Here is a 22,226-nt window from a genome sequence, read left to right on the forward strand (position 1 = left end):
AGTTAATGCAGTGTCCTAAGAAGAATATGGATGCAAAACTGTGAGGTTGTGATGACATTGTAGGGTTAAGTCTAGGGGTAAAATAAGGCTTAGGCGTGTGTATTGCCACGTTTGTGAGGACCAGACTGTTTGATCATTCACATTTTGGCCAGTCCTCACTTTGTCACACACGTTTAAAAGGCTGTTTCAAGGTTAAGACTGGATTTTACTGAGGTTAAAATTAGGTCTGCAATAGTGTTAAAGCAAGGATTGGTTTTAAGTATTTAGTTAGTGATAGGTCAGGCAGGTAGGCTCGGCTCCTGTGCCGAGAACCACCCAGTGACACAGAGGTGTGTGGTGTGCTCCTAAAATCTAGGCCTGCTTTAGTTTACAATATCTTAATGTATGTTGCCATTTGACAGACTTTAGTGGCTGTAAACTGAAGTTTGTAAACCACTCACGATCCCACACCCTATCACCCTATGTCAGCTGAGACTGGCCCTCATGTGGAGGATAAAGTGGTATAAGATGGATGGATGGATGGAAGGATGGACTGTTGCTTCATTCAGTAAGTTTGTGTCACTTTGGTAAGGGTAAAACAAAGGGTTTTGTCTGCCTATCTGAACTATCCCTTTAAGGCTGTGGAGTATCTATATGTTGCAGCACGCGTGCAGCAAGGTTCCTGAACACTAGCAGTGTGATCTTCTGCTGTCCCCTGCAGGTGTGTGGAGACTGAGAGCAGCTGAGATGTGAAAGCTAATTACTGATTTATTACTTAATGTATCACTAATTAAACACTGGTTACTGCTAATGCTATATATTAGAAGTATAATTGACTTACTTGTGTAAGTCATTTGAATTCACAGTCATTTTGTCGGCAACTTGACCAGTCGATGCAGGGTGTCCAAAAGCAGCAACCTCATTTCTTTGTATTGAGTTCATTATTGATTGATCAGCTGGATTCATTTCCCCTCTAATATTGATGAGAATACATATTAACCCTTGGAACACAGAGCATTTCGGCTGCTTTTTATCGATTTTCTTATATCCTTTTTCTTTATATGTGTTTAGGTGTCACTGTCAAGACAGAAGTGCTTCAGCAAACAGAAACCTGACACAAAATATGAAATTATACTGCCATTTAGCTTCATATTTAGCATATTATGGAAGTGTACAGCATACATGCATTAGTAGCTCAGCTCACAGCACACACACAGACACCTCTCTCACCTCACATGATCGCTTGATAATGTGTGGCCCTGCATCCGCAGACCTGCAGCCAATCACAAACAAGCTCCAATAATTAAACAGAATGGATACAAACATCGTAAAGCAGTTGTGCTTGATTTGATTTAAAAAATAAAACCTCAGCAAACTTGAAGAACTTTTATTGCTCCTTAAACACTGCGGCTCTATTTATTTCTAAGTCTATAATGTTCACAGTCTGAGCTACAGCAGCAACATTTTCACTAAATTAAACCACTAATAGTGTTACATTATCGGTTTACAGGTCATTTTCAGGCTTTGATATTTAATCATCTTTCAGGAGTGTACTTAATGCTACCGTGTGCACACAAATGGGATTTAAATCTACTGAAATTCCATAACTGAACTCCATTTTTAAGGCAAGTACTGCGTTTCAAAGCATTTCAATGAATTCACTCCAGTATTGCTTACTCACTGTGGTCGACTCCAACATTGCACTAGATTAGCTGAGCAATACAATATCAATTATGCTCCCAGAGTGTGATTCGTAACGACAGGCACGTGCTTGCATTAGAAATTCATATATACAGTATACAGTATATGTGTGTGCTGCAATGGTAGAGCTCGTTACTGTATTCTATTTATGCTGCAGGAAAATCAGCAGCACATCTGAGTCTGTGCTTATTTCATGCTTGGCGTACAACTTTAATCTCTCATAGGACATAGTAACTGGACTGTAATTAAGTTCAATTGCATGAACGGAAATAAAGGATCTAGATTAGATTATATATTCAAGATTCCCTGCTCACCTAAGAAAAACAATTATCCAAATATAGTTTCCAATAATCTACACTGAACTAAATTATCCATGTTACTGAATCAGACAATGCACAGCACAACAACTGTATTACAGCACTGAGGTGCTCATTAGTACAAATATCAATCTAAATCTATCTAAAGTTCAAATCTGAACAGGGTCAGGGTTTGCTCTCAGACTAATTTACCGACAACTACAAGAAAAAAAACACAAAACCTCATCATTACACCAGATATTATGACGATATAAACAGTCAAACTGTCAATGTGTAAATAGACTGTCAGTTTATTTACATCATTAATGAATGAAATTTTTTGTCAGTTTACTCTTTCAACTTCAACCCATATATCTTGTAATCTTACATATGTTATATGTACAGTATAGGCATATGTATTTCATATCTATCTTTTATTCTCTTTCTATCAATCACAGGATCTATGTACTTACCTCGGTATCGATCCATCCACCCATCTATCTCGGTATCTATCTATCTGAGTATCTCAAAAGATAGAGAAGATAGAGAAACTATATAAATGCAGATTAGATATTTACCATATAATCTCACCTTGGTGTCGTATTTGCCTCTTTATGAGATGGTTTGATGGTGCAGTTTGTGCCAGAGTGATTTTGCAGCCTCCACACTGAAGCAGTGATATCAAAGAAAACAGCACAGAATCAGACAGTGTTTCTATGAGTGCTATAAGTATCAGAAGAGAGTTCAGGTTATCACCGTTCTGCCCACTTTCCACAGCAGCAAAATGAGATGTGTTTAGGGACTTTTTTTTTCCCCCACCGTGTCTGATACGCTGCCTCTTTAGCTAGATTCATCTGACTCAAAATGCCAGCAGGCCTTTCCATTACGTCCTATGGAGAATAAGTAAAAATGAAGTATGAAGTAGCGACCATATGGTGATCGCAATTAATAGAGAGGTGCTGTTCTGGAACTGCTCCAAGACGCAAAGCAGGCAATACGATGATTAAGAGTGAAGCCCTGCTAGTAAGTGAGATGCAGACAAACACCAGCTATGTTTTAAAAAAATAAAAGGTCACGGTTACAATGAATATTTGAGGTATTTTACTACGTTGGTGTACCATTAAATGTAGATGCCACAGAATTATACTCACCAGTTTTCAGCCTGAGGGACTGGAGTGGCCTAAATACAGTGTTTCCCATCGCACACAGTTACAGTCAGACACAGTAATCAAGTGTCAACTACTGTCAAACACACGCTGACATGAACATACATTTATCACATTCACTCGACAAAAGTGTGACATTCTTCTATCACTTTAAACTAAAGCGAGCATTTAAAGTCCTTTTTATACAAACACATTTTCATTTAAATTATACTTATAAATAGATAATATTACTTGCATAATGAATCAAATTCTCCATTGTTTGGATGTGGGAGTGTGCAGCCTCATCTGTATATCTGCAGTTTGCACTAAAAGTATAGGGCAAAAGTTGTTTTGATACACACTTGGCTTAATTTTTCTTGTGCAGGTAACATAAACGAGGGGTAATGAAATAATCACACTAACACTTTTAGTATAGTGCTATTCATACATTAACACAGCTCAGGGTGCTTAAAAATACAAATATTAAAAGCACAATAAAACACATCAGAAAAGATAAAAACCAGTCAATAAAAAGCAGAGATTGTAAAAACATCTAATAAAAGAGCAAAATAAGTTTCATTTAATCCTGTGTAAGAAAATGAAAGACAGACTCCTGCTGCGTCAGAAATGTTTGTCTAAATAAAAAGGATTTGAGGCATTTTTAAAAAATATAGACAGCTTTATTGTCTGATATAACTAGTCAAGGTGTTGCACAGTGGTGCATAGACTTCATTGATTTTTTTTTTTTTTGGCCCACTTTGTTGGCACTGGATTATCCAAGTTGAGAAATTACACTTGTAAACAGTGACTTTAAAGCCAAACGGTGTTCTGTGTATCTGTGAGGCCATCATTTATTCTTATAAAAAGAAGAAAAAAAAAAAAAGAAGGGTGATTATGTGCTGCTTCCGTATGCACCACAGGTCTGACTGCGACGAATTTCCCTTTAATATTCAGCCAATATCATGTACTGAGGAAAAACCTGAGGGCATATTGAGCAGCGGATTAACTAGAATATACAATATTCACCAAAGCCATGGACAGCAAGTGATCGGCCGGCTCGTTTGGAACAGCGGCTCCCAAGAGAGGTTTGAGGTGCGACGACAACACAGATGCATCACTGAAAGCGCCGCACGTAAAACTCTGGAGATCAAATGATGACACGGCTGAGTGATGTGTTATCAAACGTCAGGGCTGCGACAAATGGTCTGGAGCTACATCAAGAAAGGTCAGCAGATAAAAGGGGATCGCTGATTGCTGTAAAACTTCATGATAAAACCTTTTATGTTTCATTCCCTGCAGCATCTTGTAAAAATGCCTGTATTTATGGTTCACCACAAAGATTCAGCCTCTGAATGGGCTACAGCTTATAGTCTGTCGTTTAACTGCTCTTCTTAGGAGACTTTGTTTAATCTGGACCATTCAAATGTTATTCGGTGACATGTTTTACTTCCAAAGGTTATTAGAGGCACTTGTATTCATATCGTTGCATTACATTTTATGTTAAACACTGAATGGAAAGCATTTATGAGCGCAAACAAACAGAATATAATGTCGCTTGGGGAGTAAAAAACTCAACCACCTACTGAGGATACTGCTGTGCTTCATTGAGTGAAACCAACATGTTACTTTGGCGCAGCTAAACAGACAAAGGCAAAGTCCTTTCATTACTTCATATTTATCTGACGGCTCAGAGCAAATGAGTCCATTACAGTGTCAACTTTGAGGTGAAATCAATCAATATTAGGTCTATAAATCGCACTAAATTAAAATAATACACCCTCAAACATCAATCAAGACATTAAGAAAAAATACAGAATAAAACAACATCAGAAAAACAGCGCTTTAAAGTAATTAGTCGAGTCAAAAACTCAAGGGTTATTTTCAATTGCTTTAAATGAACCACGGTTTTTCTTCTCAAGAGCATAAAAGACTGTGGTAGTGAATGAAACTGTGGAATAGTCCACTTGTCCAATGCAATATTGAGTATGTAATCAAACCATCACATAGAACAGATTTCTCACAAATAGACAATGCTTTTAAATCTGGTCATTAGCCTTAGTTAAACAGCATGTTGGTAACCAGAGGGAGCTAAGGTGCAGCAGCACAGATAGACATTAATGGAAATTTGATTAAACATCCCCATGGCTTTTACTGGATCTCCCATTGGCAACGCGCTCGCAGAACAAAACAAATGAGTCTGGCAATTTTAATTATAAATGTGCCGTTTTCTCCTCATCTCTTTGTCTGCCTGATGTGATCTCAACAACAGATGTTTGAAAGGACAGAATCTACATTAGGATTTGTGTCCTTTGGCTGATTTTCAATTGATGATCTTCATAGTTCCCAAATACTTAAGCTCCAAAACTGTTCACTCATACTCTGCAGGATATTTGATATTCATTCCAGTGCTCTACTGTGCCAGCTGATTAAAGCACATGCATTATATGCATATATGTATCGAACCACATTAACTGCCAACAGTGAACTGATGAATCAGAGTCATCTGTGACACCATTAGAGATGCAGATAGAATCCTGAGCAGGTTAATCAAACGTTAAGGCCAATAACCTTTTTTGTGAGTCAGCTGCACTGTGGTAATTACAAATGAAGGGTATTCTTTACACCATTTGTTCATTCATTCACACACCTCGTATAAGCACTGACGACAACTCAGCACTGCATTCAAAATTGCAATCACAGCTTCATACAGGGTGACTGATTGGCACAGGAGGAGACGTCTTCATGCATGGAAAACAACGTGTTTACCATTGCCCCTCTGAAAAGAAACCATGATTCAGTATAAATCAGACTTATTGTCCAAGTCTGATCTAAAATGCTGAGAAAAAAGATGGCTTCACATACATGACTTCCTCCAATGTGAATACAGTGCATGCATACTAGATTATATGTATATAATGAATAATAATAAATGTTAATTAAGTTTGTTTTTTCAGTTTAATAATCTCTGTGTACTAGATTGTGATGGAACGTAACCACACAGCATCATTAAACTATTAACTATTCTTTATTATATGGCAAGGATGAGAACTTTTTTTTTAATTGCACAACAAAGGCCAGTCCAAACTGGAAACATCTATTTGCAGCCTGTGCAGTTTGAAATTGCGACGTTTCATGTGAAAGTGTTGAGTTGTTCAGCTCTATGTCGAACAGTGTAACAGAGGACGCTCACTTCTGCTTCTAAACATGGAACGCATGCTCTGCCTGGTTTGTCCTACTGTAGAAACAGTTCAGCACAGGGTTTCTGTAGTTTTGTACAAAAGTATAGTCAATTTATGCCAGTAACACATTTTAAATATTACACACCAAACCTTAAAATACAATAATGACTTAATGATAACTGTCAGAATTGTTTAAAGAACGCACAGTCAATGACATGTTTACTGTAGAGATGTCAAGAGAGACTGAATGAATAAAATGCATGTCTTCCTCATTCACGGCCACTACTCTGAAAGCACTGCAATCCCCTCTTAAACAATGCTCCACATTGCCTGCATCTATAAATAGGGTTTACTTGGCTGCATTTCCTTGCACTGCTCCTCCGTGACTGCTGTTCCAGCCTGTAGCACGGCCTGCCACCGCAGTGCACATCCATCCACCGGGCTCTGCTGCAGCATGGAGCAATGGTGGTTGCCACGACGCCAACACTGTCTTACTGGATCACATCAACCTCAGACACAGATCCAAGTCACCTCTGACCCCCAGCCTGCAGGAACAACGCAAATAGTAAGGGATTAGTGCTCAGAAGGACCCATTTTTTGAGGGTCAGAAAATAAAGAGACATTTTAACGGAATATGCCAAATAACATCTCCACGACCTTGAGAAAGCAAAGTGGTAACAACTGCCCAGTGAGAGTAATTTCTGCAGCTCATTCCAGTCACTGACTGGAGCATTCAGAACGTGAATGAAGACTAGGCCCAGGACAATTTCACTTCGGGGACATTTGGCGAAGTGTGACAGAAAGGCGACAGATTAAGATTTCTGCCATACCAAACTACCAGACTGTATCTGATGGTGCCTCCCAGACAGGACTGCAGAGTAAAACATCGTCATGATAGTGGCGCTCACACCAAACACTCTCAGTCTGTGGAGGAAAAGCAGCCTCTGAGCTAATCTCCCACACAACAAGTCTACATGGGTGCTATCTAGCTGTATGTCCAGTCTCACCAGGCTTTAAGAGTGTCAGTCTCGTCATGGTAACTCAGAAGGACAGTTATCCTTTCACAGCGGGCTGAAAATTGCTGTGTCATGTGCAAATTTGATTGCATACAGTAGTTACAAGGCTGACTGCTTCTACATTCATTTATGTACAACGTAGAGGACGGGAAAGGATCTTTATTGTCATTATACAACCGAAATTGCGCAACAAAACTACGATGTCAGACGGAGGGTTGATCAGAACCTCTTTTGATGGTGGGAGGAAACCCACAAGGAAATCTCCACACAGAGACGTCCCAGAGCGGGAATCAAACCAAGTACCTTCTTGCTAACTACTAAGGCACCGTGCTGCATGCAGAGCTCACACAACCGTACCCTGTACCCTGGAGAGTATGTCGTTTACCTTAACCTACAGGAACCTGCATGTTAAAAAAAGAATATACCCATTTTATAATAAAAGGAGATGTAGTGTTGTATTAAAAGCAGATATTATGTCTGTAAATAGGACATAAGTGTGAGCCTTCAGGTTATTTGGATGTATGGGTGTTTGCTGATGAGAAGGCATTTTGATTACACAAGACAAAAGGCGTCGTGCCTCGACGTAAACAGACGATGATAGACGGGGCTGACGTTCTGATTTGACTATCTGAGAGTTCCCACATGTTCAAATATCACAAGTTTATAATCAATCATTAAAACAAACATTGGTCAATGAAGCCTGTATCGAAGAACTTACGACAAAATGAAACGGTACGAATAAAATCCATGCGTCTGTTTGTTTGGACCATATGTTTTATACGTCATTAGTCCTGAATTGCTCAGGAGCTTATTAATCAGTTTTTATTACAACATTTATTTCACATCTCGTCTGGATTGCAGTACTCTGCTAAATTATTCACCAGTTAACCACAGTGTTGACCAGCTGCTGTGTTGCTCTCTCGACACTGCTGAGGCGATGAAGATATATACAGTTAATGCCTTTATTGAAGCTGTATAACAACACATTCCACAGCAGCCAGCTTCCTGTCCTAATGTTTGTTTGTTGTTGTTTGGGGAAGAATGAAAGTGCAGTGTTTAAAGTTTCTGGACACAGTTTTGCTTTTCAGATAAAAAAAACAGAATTAAATCTGATAGATTGTCGAATAATGTTCACAACATATCTAGCATCATTCAAATCCCTAGTAAAAAAAAAAATACTGTCTTTCCCCCTCTTTTAATCGTTATTCATGTTTAAAATGCCTTTTACAAAGTTTGTGCTCAAAGAACTGAGAGAAACAATAGTTTGTCATCTTGGACAATATCGCCCTCTGCTGGCTATAATCAAGTATAAAATCTGCTTGGACTTGAAGGCATTTAATGACAGATAGATGAGGGCGCAAAGACGTGGGGTGCCACATGCAGAGGCAAAATTCTTTAAAAGCGTATGATGTATAGTTTGAACTATATATTATTAGATTATTTCTACACGATTATCATCAATTGTTTTATTACAAATCAAAGAGTTCTCATTTCTAATGTAATGATTTGCAAACTCTCAGAAACCATTCTGTGAATAAGGTACAGTTCACTACGGAAATGCGGTCATTTTCTTCTCTTTTTTTAAATTTTTAAAGTACATTTAAAGCTCCAATGTGTAACTTTTGTCACCGCTTGTCCCTGGTGAGCCTACAGAGCAGAGACGCGAAAACTAAACACTGCTACACTTCGAAGACACAGAGAGAGTTGGGTTTGATTTGAGAGGTTTAATCAACATCGGGTGAACTCGGGTGACAAAGGCTCGAATGCAACAGACATCTGTTTATATCTAAAATTACATACTACAGCTTTAAAGCGTTATTCTTGCACTATCTGTGACAAATCGCCTCTCAAGCAGTGACCGTGTCCTTGCAAATCATTTGTGATGCTCTTAGAAAATCAAGGAGCAAAGTGCAGACTTTATCAGTACTTTCACTCCGCTCTCCCTCGGTTCTCCATGTGCTGTTTTCACCTAGAGGCTCAAAACTAAGAGCTATTGAAAAATTTATTAGCACTCATGACAACATGACAAATGGCACAATTATCTAGTTCATCATAACGTTTATCATCATCCATCCTCATACTAAAAAGTCACTTCAAGTTTGACCTCAATGAACATAAATAGAAATAATCGATTTCTTTCCAAATGAAATCATACAGGACACCTCCGTCATTCATTATATCGAGACACTATTGCAATATACACATATACATACATATATATATATATATATATATACATATATATATACATATACATATATATATACATATATCTAATTTATTTTAAAAATGGAACTTATAGTTATTAATTATTAATAGTAATTAATTAGTAATTAATTAACCACATTTATATTTAGAACTGTATGATGATTTGGGAAATTATGCTGATATGTGATATATATATTCTTTTGGAAGGTTTGTTTCTATCCAGTTCCATCCAGGCAAAAAAAGGGATGTTGACCTTGTGATGGGTAAAGTGATCTGTTATTTAGCTCAGCCGTGAATACTTGTGTAATTGAGCCGAGTAAACCTGAGGAAGCCACAGGCAAAATGTCACTTCTGAATAAAACCAAGTACGTCATTTCAGCGTACGGTGGATTATCACTTTCATACTTAGAATTTTGTTACTGTCACTGAGCAGCAGCTGCAAGTGTTTTTGCTGTGAAAGTTTTTGTTGCTCGTCTTCATTTTAAAGCTTTGTCTCCATTTTCTCACATAGATCATATTGTTGAAGACCACACCTACACTAACTAATAAAATAATCCTTTATTTAGGGCCACATTGAAAAACGTAATACACAAGCTAATGTGATGGTACAACCTACACGTATACCATCACATTAACTTCGACAATTTCAAAACAGCAGAGCAATTACTAAGATGGCTGTGTTTCTCTCAAGCAGGCTTTCCTTTACTATCAGATCAAATAAGATCTAGTCACATATTTTAATTCAAAATGTAATTCTACATGTTGTTTGTGAATGCATCACAGAACGGCGTTCTTATTTCAGAGGCACAAATCAAACCACTGCAACCAATTTTATGTATATATATGCATGTATAAAGCTAACAATTCTGCACTTTCTGAAAATGTGACTATGTCTGTGCTCCTAGTGTTTGGTTCAAACAAACTGTTCCCACTGATTGCATTTTCTTGGCACTGCCCACCTTTTGTACAAATGAAGAGGTTTCCACTGTCTCCTGTGACTCAGCTTCAGGTATCAGTGGTGCAGACTGCCTATGGATGGGCCCGTGCTGTTATTCTCTCCCTCCACCTCCTCTTCCTCGGCAGAGTCCTCAGAGCTGTGCACCACTGCGACACTGAGCGTGTGAAGCTCCTCCAAAACAGACAGGAGTCTCTCTGAGGGGACACAGGCAGGCTTGTTTCAGTCACATCTGTGTAAATGTTAGGATTTAAAAAAAGAACAAGCAGTAAGCCACTTCTTACCATCTGCAGGTAGTTGGACTCCTGCCTGCACAGAGCTGCTCCTCTCTGGAGGTTTTTGTTTTTCTCTATGAGCAGCAAACTTTTGTGAAGTTTCTGCATCGTGAACACCTGTATAGACTCTCGCCAGCTCTCGCTCAGCAGCAGTGACCTGAAACAGGTTCAGGTCAAACGAGGAAGTCAACAGAAATGAAGACAAACATTTTTCACGACTGTCATATCTCTTTTATAACCTCTTACAGGAGGCAGGTTTTTGTCCTTGTCCACCTTCCTTAGTTGTGTATTTTGAACTCTCCTCTTTGTGTGTGAAACCCCAAAAGTCGGAGTCTCTCTCATTCCATCCTGTTTCCTTGCTGCATCTCTCTCAAACTTCCGCAATGTCATCACTGCAAGGGACAACACAGACAGACCAAGAGTCATCAGGAAATACTACTATATACTGTGTAAACAAACTTCCAGTCATATTAGTTTACAGTCTGTATAACGGATATTACTCAAGCCCCTTGTGTTAAGCTTCTGCGGAATAAATAACACTGTGATCATCCTGCTACCTGCTTTGGTGTGCTCTCTCCTGGCGGTACTGACTTGAACTTCCATCTCTCTCAGCTTCTCGTCACAGCGGTCCTCAGTCTCAGACACCCTCTGCTGCAAGACTGAAGAGGAACAATTATTATGTATATGTATATATATATATATATATATATATATATATATATATATATACACACATATATATGTATATATATAGATATAGATATACACACACATCTATATATATACATATATATATACACACACACACATATATATATATATATATATATATATATATATATATATATATATATATATATATATATATATATATATATATATATATATATCATATGACACTGAGAAACACTTGCTTGCTTGTCAATTGATTGTTTATTACTTTTTTTGGGGTAATTTTTGCTTTCTAGGCTGTAACATTCCTAATTTGGTGAACTTAAAACCCTTAACTGTTGTTCAATACGAGCCAAGCATCAAATGGCACACAAAGTTCCACTGACATGGAGGGAAACAAATTTGGAAATAATGGAGAGGTTCACTCACAAAATAAGGAATTTCCAAGATGAATTTGAAAGAAAGTGACAAATTGCAAGATAACTGACATACAACTAGATTGAATATGGGTTAGGTTAATCCTAAATTAAATATTAGCCTACCCTCACTGTATTCTGTTTCATACTGTGTTAGCATAGAGGAACGTTGAATGCTGATGGGAAAACAGTATGAATGAAAAAGTATTTACAAAAAATAAAATTGCGGCACATGCAGCAACTACAAAGTCAAATATATTCCCTGAAGTTGGTGGAAAAACTATAGTCAAGGTGCTCTTGAGCATGTCACTTAATCCCCTACTGCCCCAGAGAAGCTACCAAGCAGATTGAAGTGGCAGCCTGATCCCAGGTGTGAATATGAGGAGAACGCGATGAAGGACATTTCGAAAAAATAGCAGGGAGTCTCAGTCTCCTTTCCCCAGATAAATCTAGACTGAAAACCAGTAATACGGCTTAAATAGCTGCTGCCTCACCCTGCTCACTGTGCTCCTGCTGTATGAGCAGCTCAGAGCGGAGTTTCTCCAGGTTGACCTTGCTCTCCTCCAGCTGGGCTTGGATATGCTGCAGGCTGTGCTCGGCCTTGTCTTTCTCGGCCGCAGCCTGTCGAACTTCTGCCCAGCTCTGCTCCAGCTCCTGCTGCTGCCGCCGCCATTTGCTTTCATCTGTGGAGGACATACAAAGTGAACACACTGCCGGGCTACAGACAGGCCAGCAGATGATCTATAATAATTCATCATGAGTCGTGAGGGTCCTCACACTTTTCTTTCAGATCAGCCAAAGCTTTCTCAACGAGCTCTGGGGTTCTTCTGAGCTCCTGTGCGAGCTTGTCTCTCTCTTCACACACCAAACTAAGCTGTGTCTGGAGGCTTGTCAGGCTGCAGGGCAATACGGACGAGACGGCAGAGCAAATAAAAGGAACACAGAGTCAAGTAGAGAGGCTGAAAAACAACAGCACAATGTTTGACAAAGACCTAACTCTGAACAGTGAAATGAACTGCTTTTGTATGTAGACTAATGCCACATAAAACTGCTTCATTGTGATATACTGACGCTGCTTCTTATAAATATCACAGTATTGATTTGAACACTCAATATGTTACACTGCCCCATTAAGATCCACACAAACCTCAAATAGATACGCTCAGGTTCGACCACTTAATTTGATGCATGTTCTGGAAAGCAATATGGTAGTGTATACTACCAACCTTAGTATAAACATTAAGCATATAATTACAGTGGGAACTGCATTAGTAGTAAGGCTGTGTCATATCACATTGTTTATGATAACGACACTATGATATATTATGTGATAAGAAAACACAATATCCCAATATAAACATTATAGCTACGATGATGCAGTGTTTCCTACGTTCATTTATAAATTCATAATCCAGTAGCGCTGCACCGCTGCTGTCGCCCACCCCTGATTAGTAGGCTTGGACTATTCCATTAATTCACTAAATTTATGCTTAAATCTTACCAGTAATATTCAATTTAATTTTCATTTAATTTGGTAAAAGTACCAAATATATATGTTGACAAACAGATACTGACTTTGATCAACAGCACTCAAAATGAACCTTCCAGAATGATGTGTTTTAATATCCATTTATTACATAAATTAAGGCAGGGAAGAAGTGAAAGAGCATGATTTAAAATGTACCTGTCAGCAGTCTGTTCTGACTGTTTACTGGCCTTCTGAATTTTCTGCAAAGCCACTCTCCTCATGATCAAACCTGTAAAGCAAAAATATCATCATGCCAATTATTTACGAGACACAACGCCGATGCACTCAGAAGTGAAGCACTGCAATCATCCCATTAACCTTTAGAGTGATCGCACCTTGGATCGTCTCCACTCGTCTTTTAGCGAACATAAGCCTCTGGGTAAAAGTGTTGAGCCTTGTTTGAGCTGCATCCACTTCTGCCATCTTGCCTTCAAATGCCAGCCTAAATCTGTGAGGCACAACCAAAATGATCTGTTATGGAACTTTTCAACATTGACAAAACCACCTTTTGTCAATGCATCTGATTTGATTTACCTGTGCACCGCCTCTGTCAGGAGTTTACTTTCAGTCTCACAGTTCTTGCACTGTGACTGTAGATGAGAATTCTCCTTGTGAGCATGGGCCATGTCCTGTTTCAACGTCTGGTTAAAAAAAAAACAAAAAAACACATACATATGATAGATTAACTTACACAAATCTTTGTGGCCAGCTGCTGTTCTTAAAACCTCAACTGCTCTCAGGTACTAGCAAAGTTTTTATATCGTCAGCATCCTCTGCTGGGGTAAAAAAAAATGCACCAAGTCTTCATCACTTTGCTAAGCAGCCGCAAATTTATTTCGCATCATCAAAATTTCCAACAGCTACGTAAATCACATCACTTGCTCTGGAGCTAACCTCCTTTTCCACTCTCTCCAGGTCCAGCTCAGCTATCCTGTCGTCTAGAGTGTGTTGGAGGACAGTGGCCCGGTGCTGCTCCTGCTGGAGCTGCTGCTCCAAGGATCCAATCTAAAACACAACACAAGAGAACCCATACTTTATGAATGTTATTGGTCATTTTATTGCTGTAGTTTCCATTTTGTATGGGATGAACCATAAGGACGATTTGTAACGCAGTTTTGCACAAAGGTGCTACATAAATAAAGTTTGATTTGATTTTCAAACATGTATTTAAACACACTGGACATGACTTTATCACAATGTAGTAACTATGTTCATACCTTTGAAAGAAGTTCTTCTTGTTCTCTTCTTAATTCGATGTCCTTTGAGCGAAGCTGAACACATAACTTGAAGACTTTCTCTCTCCACAGCTTTATCACTTGAATGCCTTCACGTCCATTCTTCATACTATGCGAGTCTATAGAATTCTATAAGGACACACACACACACACATTTAAGCAAATACTGCATATGAAGAATGAATAAGTGTGGCTTTTCAAATTAGCACTGGTTAGTTACTAATCTGTGGATTAATCAATTAGTTGTTTGGTCCATTAAATGTTGATCAGTGTTTCCCAAACCTTGCAATGATGATGATCTCAAATGTCTTTGTTTGTTTGTGATTATTTTTCTTTGTTATATGGAGCAAAGAAACCAGAAATAATTCACATTTAAGAAACTGAAAAATCTGACGGCTTGTTTTAATGTTTAGGAAAACACTCAAACCGATGAACTGATTATCAATAGAGCTGTCAAATAATTTAGTAATTGATGAACAGCTGCAGCCCTATGGCCCATATTGTATGTATGTTAAAAAAACAAGCAGGGTTTAGTTATTTACTGTAACTACTAACTGCCTTCATTTCAAATCAACTAAAATGCAGCTAAAAGGCAAGAAACCCACTCTGTAGAGTGAAAATATTTTATATGGCACATGTAAATGGCAGAGTACCATTAGGGGTGGACAAAAGAGACAAAAAGACATCAGACATTTTAAAATCAGGCAATAACAGTAATTATCATGTTACACAATTAAAGACGGATATTAGCTCTTAAGTGAAAGTTAGGATAAGTTAAGTTAAGAAGAAACCACTATAATATGTTTTTTATGGACAGGAAACAAGAAACACTTGTTAAACACAAACTTGAAATGTCCTGCTAGATAACATATTACAAGAATTTGCAATCTTGTCTGAAGCTGTTTCATCATAAATTGTTGGAGGAACATAATAACTAGGAACATCTTCACGATACATCAGGTGCCTCAACACTTCAGTATAATATCATGCACTGTTATGTAAAGAACACCAACCTTCATCACCATTTTCTCTTCCTGGAGGGCGAGTATCTCATTAACAGAGTTTAGTCTGATTGTCAAAAGCTCTGCAGTCATCTGAAGAGCTGCCTTCTCCTTGTTCAGCCTCTGTAAAATTTTAAACATTCAAATTAAAAAGTACATTATAAAAGGCGAAATTATTATACAAATGCATGTCTGTATTCAGTCCATGAATCTTTAGCAAGCATATTTAAAAGTGTTTTAACATGCAAGCACTTGACAGTGGCCTGATGGCTGTTCAATACTCATCAAAAAAAGTCTGCACCTCAACAGCTTCATTTAATTTCTCCTTCTCTTGTTTCTCTGGGGAGAACTGGCCGATGTAATTTCTCAGGCTTTGCAGTGTTGCAGATTGTGTTTCAAAAGCTTGTCCCATTTGGCTGAAAAATAAAAAGCATCCTTAAGTGCAGTGAATATGACTGAAAATGTAGAAATACAGGAGGAGGATGTTCTTTTGTAGTTGTCCTTTTGTATTTGTGGCACCTCAAATGTTCTTTAAGCCCATCTCTCTCAGTTGATACCTCCATCAGAGTGTTTTTCAGCTGCAGCACCTCTGAGGTCATTGATTGAAATCTGTCCTGCAGTTCATCATTGGTTTTTCGTGCAGAAGCTAACTCTGCAGTGTGGGAAGCATTCAAGCGCTGCAGCTGAAAATTAAAACAGGCAAACAATAGAGGTTTTAGGACACACAGATAATGATGTGTGATAATTTATTAGTCTCCAAAAACAACCCCTTTTCACTTTAGTTTGAATTATGATGCCAGTGTTTGACTCAGGAACACTTCAGCAGAGCAGCTGCTTGCTGATATGGGTTCATAGATGTGGGGCCTAGGGCTGTAGAAAGGTCACCCAAATCAGTATGTACAAGATTTATGGAGGTTTAAATTTCTTTGTGCACACACCTCCTCCTCATGCTTCCTCTGCATTTCCTCCAAATGTTCTGACAGCTGCAGTGTCTTCTGTTTGGCCTCCTCCTCAGCCTGTGATTTGCCCATTTCAGCCCTCAGGACGAGCGCCTGTGTCTCTGCTTCCCTCCTGTCTGCGTCTCTTCTCAGCCTTGAAACTTCCTCACTAGTCTTGGATTTAAGTCTTTCAAGCTGCATAAACCAGAACAAAACTTTCTGCACTGAAACAGACCGTACTAAAAATATCCAACACCCAACTTCCAAAATGAGTTCTAAGATATAAAGCATGTAAATCTCAGGTGACCTTTGATGTTGAAATGAAATTTGTAGTTGGTAAACAACATTACCTCTGAGCTCATTTTCTCCTCCTGCGCACTGCTGTGAACGAGCCTGTCTCTGATTTGGCTGAGTTCAGCCTTCGCCTTAGATAGCTCTTCATGCATGGTTTCCAATTCAAGGTTCCGTCTGTGATACAAAAGTTATGCCACATTAGACAATCAAAATAATTAGCCAATGTTAAACAAGGTAAATGTGTTTCAATTTAAAACATTAAATCATTTAATCACTTAGTAACATAAACATGACTTCTACCTGTTCAAGATGCTGTCTCTGTCTCTAATCTCTTCTCGGTTTCTTCCTTCGCTCTCCTTCAGAGCCTCCACCTGCCCCTTCAATCTCTCAGCTTCAGCCTTCTGCTTCTCTTCCTCTAGATGCCACTTTGAATCCCGTCTGCACCATTGCTCACTTCTCTCTACAGATCTGTGTTTGGGGGAAGAGGCTTATTTATGTTATGTCATCACCAAACTGACAAACAATAGGGCATTTTTATCCATTAATAGGATACCTTGGCCTCAGTTCTGATGGATGATCCACAATCTTTCCTCTAATGCTGTTTTCATGCAACATCATAATCCGCTGATTTTCCTTCCTCAATTCCAAGATTTCCTGTTGGGCCTGAGTGATGGTGAGCCATGGATTGGCAGGACTGGGATCTCCTGATGGTATTGAGGTTACACCAGGGTTTATCCAGGAGGTTGGAAAACCTCTTTGTGCTCCAGCAGACTGCACACTAGATGCAAAATGGGATGGGGGTACAAGGTCCTCCTGGACATTCCCTACAAAACATAAAATATTTTTGGGGGGGTTTGCATGCATATGTTAGCTACATAAGCCTTCTGGTGTTTCTTAAAGAGACACTTAAAACAATAATAATAAATTAATTTAAAATTAAAAATAAACATGACATCTTTTCTACTATTATTAATATTAGTTTTGAAAATCACAAGCTGAATAATGTTCGGCATCTTTTAGATTCATGCAAGTATTTTAACTGGAGAAAATGTCAAGATTTATACATTATTTAATATACGATTTGTTACTTGTTAGCAATTGTGTGCACCATTTTACATTATTAAACTTGTACTGTATGAGATTGAAGAGGAAAAAAGAAGAAATTTGTTTGCCCTAGTTTGTAAATATATCCATATTGGCCAATCACCCACATGACTGGCCTCTAGTTTCAAGGCTATATGACATATTACTACAGTACTGTATGTAGTACTTCTAAAGACTACAACAACATGACACTCTTGTCAACAAAGTCAACATTTAAACCCTTAGATCCTGTATGTCCCTTTGACATATGTCCCTTTGACAGTCTCTTTTCTTATAAGAGTTGAATGGAATGAGATGTGTTGTATGAGGTCAGTCTGGCGTTATCTCAATCTCATTTGAGAAAGGGTGTCAAAGGTCAAAGATGAAGGGACGATGCTCTCCCAATATTCTTTAATTTGGACTGCAGTGCTTATTTTAAACTCTAGATGCATATTGACAGGTCCTTTAATATTATATTACATTTCACTAGTAAATGAATTTGCTCAATGCCCTAAAACCTGAAGGAAAACAGGTACAATTTGCACGGCAGCTATTATGATATTTTTACACCACAAAAGCACAGCTGTTACTAGACAATGTGACAGCATCCATAGTATTTGTATTAATTTGAATTATTATTAACTTACACTTGTTACACTGCTTTTACACAGTGGTCTGTCAAAATGACTGCAGTGAAAGAGCTGACCTTCTACTGACACATATTGTTGGTCCATATCAATGTAAAAATAAGACACACCAAATCCGGGTCTCTTTTGAAGTACCTATTAAAGGTGATTATGGTTACATTTTTTAATCAGTTAATTGACCTATGCATTTACATATACAATATAGCAGGGAAAGAGGGCACATTACTGGTTGCAAATACATGACTACCACTTGTCCATCATGGGATATTACTTGAACAATATTCTGAATGCATCATTTAATGCCACTGGAAGCCTTTTAATTTCTTGCTGTACTGTGTCTATGTACCTCTGTATATTTTTATTGGAAGGATACCCATAAGAAACAAAACTGCAAGGGCATCTTATAGGGCACTGCATCACTTTTTCTCCACTAGAAAAGACACTCCTTTAGAAACGATCAATTATTTTAATTCATATTTTGCCTTTGAGGCCACAATTGAATAGCAAATCACAGAATGTTTTTACCACTCTAGGGGGCACTTTAGTGTGCATTTTGTGACTCAAGGGGGCACTTGTGGTTCTCAATCCTGGTCCTGAGGACCCCTGTCCTACATGTTTTAGGTGTTTCCCTGTTCCAACACACCTGATTCAAATAGACGGCTTGTTGTCGGGCTTCTGCAGTGCTTGCTGATGAGCTGACTATTTGAATCAGGTGTGTTACCCTACCCCACCCACCCCTCCCCTGTGCACGCCACTGAATGCAGACAAGCTAGGCGTTAAGCTATATTTAAGCTAATGGCAACGAACATGCTAGAGTTTGGTGCAAATGTTTCACTCAAAGCAAAACACAAGCGAAAACGACTTACTTTGAACTGTTGGTGAGGTGAAGTCAGTCGGTACGACAAGCCTTTCTTTTCCTACATTAAGTCTCTCCATGTTGCACAGTTGTTAGGCAGCTCCTTCTTTCAGCGTCGTTTAACTTCTCCCGCGAGTCACGTCATTCGTCGTTGCCGTAGTTACAAGCTCACGTCAGTACTAATCTCCAGAAACTAGCGGTAGTTAGCTAACATTTGGTCACGAAGACTTCATGTCAGTGTAATTACTACTGCTTATAGAATCCCGCAAACATGCACACATTAACTTGGTGTGCGTAAAATCACTACTACTATATGTTAGGAACTGAACTGATCGACTTTACCAAGCTGCGCAATGCATCACGGGAAAGTGGAAGGAACCTGGAGGAAGAACAGATGTGTCTGTGTTCCCTGAGTCATGTCTTGCAGGCTTCCATTTTCGATTAGATTCAATTAGATTCAACTTTATTGAACAGAGGTACAGAGACTATGGAAGCCCGTTTTCAGCCACTTGAAAAAATGAAATATGTATTATTGAGTCATACTTATGAGACGGTATCTCATAATAATGAGATACTAAGTCATAATAATGAGATCCTATCTTGGCCCAAGGAAGAGATGATTAGATTTAGGTGGTGATTGGAATCCAGATTCTTGTTTTTTGTTTTTTTTTAATAATTGTTAACTTTGCAAGAAAACGCTGAAAAGCTGAGTGCTATTTTTAGTTTGGTTATGTAAATAAATAATGTTTTTGTGTGTATCTACAGTACTTCTATATGCTCTATGTGTATCTATATTTAACATAGCACTTATCAGTGTAACCCGCTTGTAGTATCCTCAGCATATAAATAATTTATTTGTGTTGCCTATTTTGATGTGTTCCTGTTTACCCACCATCCTCCATCTGCACATTTTATCTTTAAATTTAACTGCTGCAAAACAAACACTGCATCTGTCGTTGTTGTTGTTACACACTTTGTTATTTTCACCTTTATCACCATATTTTCATACATATCACGTGTGTTTCCCCAGCAACTATCCCTGTTATGTCTGCTATGTGAAGCACTTTCCCTCTGGGCTTCATTAAAGTTTCCCATACTCTAATCTTATACTTCAACAGAATGTTCAAGGAGGAAAGTAAAGTTGATTGATTCACCGGATTGGTTGCACATACTTTACAATCCAATAATACAATAACATAAAGTAAATGTATTCTTTTGAAGTAGAAGGAATGCATGTATATCTCAAAAGGCAGTGACAAAATGTCTGCTTCTCCACCAAGGAAGTCAACGGATGTCAGTGGAAACATCAAAGACTGATGTGAGCCTTGTGTCATATCCATAATGTATTGAAGGGGTTGAAGGATGCTGTATACATTGTTTTGGAATGCGGGTGTTGTTTCCTCTTAGCAGAGCAGACACTGCAGCAGGTCGTGAAGAACAAAGCAAGGAGGATAGAGGGATCTGACAGGACCACAGGGAATTCACACCAACAAAGACAACACTGGTCAGAACTAAGATGCAGCTCCGTTTCTTTGAACTAAATACTAGAGCTAATTAAAAAAGATACTTGACATAACACAGGCATTCATTTTCATCTCCTCCACTGTTTCCTGTCACTCCACCTGACGGCAAGAGTCCATAGGTCAGATGGGATGTGTAATGTTGTCATTGTTTTAGTTACAGTACATTTGTTTACCCTGCTTTCTGGTTATATAAAATACTACTACACAAGAAGTCAACATTTAAACCCTTAGGATACCACAGTCACAGTCTTGTTTCCTCAAATGAGCTGAATGTATTATAAGGTAAAGTGCATTTTAAAAAAAATGATAGATTTAGCTACTTTTAATTGTATATTCACAATGTCTCCCAGCTTATCTGGACATGGGAATTGCAATGTCATACATGTCTCGATTTGCCAAAAATGACCCACTCGTGTTATCAAGCTCAACACATCACTGGTTCTCTTTTCATTTCATGAAGTAAGTCTATTTGAAGGGCCATCAGGAGAGGTGGGGCCCTCACACACTGACCCCTGTTCATTTGTTTTTGTTATATGCACATATACGTTACCCGAGCTATTGATAGTAATTTGTCTTTTAAGGCCTGTGTCACCATGGCAACAGTCCTCCTCCTTGCACAGTTACACCCTAAAGGTGATTCTTCTAATTATGAAAGAAAAAGGAATATATTGTCTTATTCTCATCAAAGGATAATGTAGATTCCCTGAAATCCCAGCAGCTCTTTTTGCTTTATCCCTAATCAGCTGATTCAAATTGCACTTGAGATGCAAAAAATCTGAATAGTAAATTATGTCTTTAATTAAAATGTCTGCCTTCCAGAAATGAATTTGTTGGATTTTATACAACACACAGGGGTAATACTGTAAGACAATCCACAAATCCACAAAAAAAATGCATGTTAACATTTGATTCTGCCCTGATTGACCAACACATAATAAATGAAGGACAATTTTTCTGCAAAAAAACATGTCTTTGCCTTGGTAACGGCAGCTTGACAAAGACATCACTGGGTAAAAGACAATGCCTTCACTTTGTGGGCCGATTCATGCACAAAGCACAGCATCACAGCCTTGGCCTCTGAGCATTAAGAAAAGCAAATGTGGGGAATTTGTTTGCTTTGTCAGCAACTGTGTGGACATTGCCTCGTCTGTGTAAGTTAGATTTATAGTGTTACGATGGGTTCAGTGCAGCATTCATGTTTTTTCTCTACATTGAGAGAAAGTTTAGGAGACATTTTAAATCGCTGAATGGTGAAAATAAAGCTCTTGAATGCTGAAAA

General features: G+C 38.4%; 1 protein-coding gene across 3 annotated transcripts; it reads right to left on the reverse strand.

The window, feature by feature from the left end:
- Positions 1 to 1,202: 1,202 nt before the first annotated feature.
- On the reverse strand, positions 1,203 to 19,774 carry cchcr1 (coiled-coil alpha-helical rod protein 1). Of its 3 annotated transcripts, XR_006361659.1 has the most exons (21): positions 19,435 to 19,774; positions 17,392 to 17,662; positions 17,139 to 17,306; positions 16,895 to 17,012; positions 16,545 to 16,739; positions 16,126 to 16,289; positions 15,908 to 16,022; positions 15,619 to 15,729; positions 14,588 to 14,734; positions 14,265 to 14,375; positions 13,905 to 14,011; positions 13,706 to 13,818; positions 13,527 to 13,599; positions 12,620 to 12,738; positions 12,337 to 12,525; positions 11,312 to 11,413; positions 11,001 to 11,146; positions 10,764 to 10,911; positions 10,484 to 10,676; positions 2,568 to 2,643; positions 1,203 to 1,252 (listed from the first exon to the last, which is right to left on the reverse strand). XR_006361659.1 is itself a non-coding variant. In XM_044042946.1 (19 exons), exons 1-19 carry the CDS (start codon positions 19,502 to 19,504, stop codon positions 10,537 to 10,539), a joined length of 2,607 nt encoding a protein of 868 aa, XP_043898881.1. In that variant the 5' UTR covers positions 19,505 to 19,774; the 3' UTR covers positions 10,068 to 10,536. The 3 variants fall into 3 exon arrangements, 1 of the variants encoding a protein (XP_043898881.1); XR_006361660.1 differs by lacking the exons at positions 1,203 to 1,252; positions 2,568 to 2,643 and adding an exon at positions 3,725 to 6,845; XM_044042946.1 differs by lacking the exons at positions 1,203 to 1,252; positions 2,568 to 2,643 and having other exon boundaries at positions 10,068 to 10,676.
- Positions 19,775 to 22,226: the final 2,452 nt, after the last annotated feature.

This window comes from Solea senegalensis, linkage group LG13, assembly GCF_019176455.1.
Source record: "Solea senegalensis isolate Sse05_10M linkage group LG13, IFAPA_SoseM_1, whole genome shotgun sequence".
Lineage (NCBI taxonomy): Eukaryota > Metazoa > Chordata > Actinopteri > Pleuronectiformes > Soleidae > Solea > Solea senegalensis.

Bases quoted from the DNA above. Each gene is read 5' to 3' on its own strand.
- cchcr1 (XM_044042946.1), bottom strand. From the start codon at position 19,504: ATGGAGAGACTTAATGTAGGAAAAGAAAGGCTTGTCGTACCGACTGAC. The intron at 15,730-15,907 runs GTGCAGACTTTT...AAAATTTTACAG, and splicing joins AATTAAATGAAGCTGTTGAG to AGGCTGAACAAGGAGAAGGC. The intron at 10,912-11,000 runs GTAAGAGGTTAT...AACCTGTTTCAG, and splicing joins AGGACAAAAACCTGCCTCCT to GTCACTGCTGCTGAGCGAGA.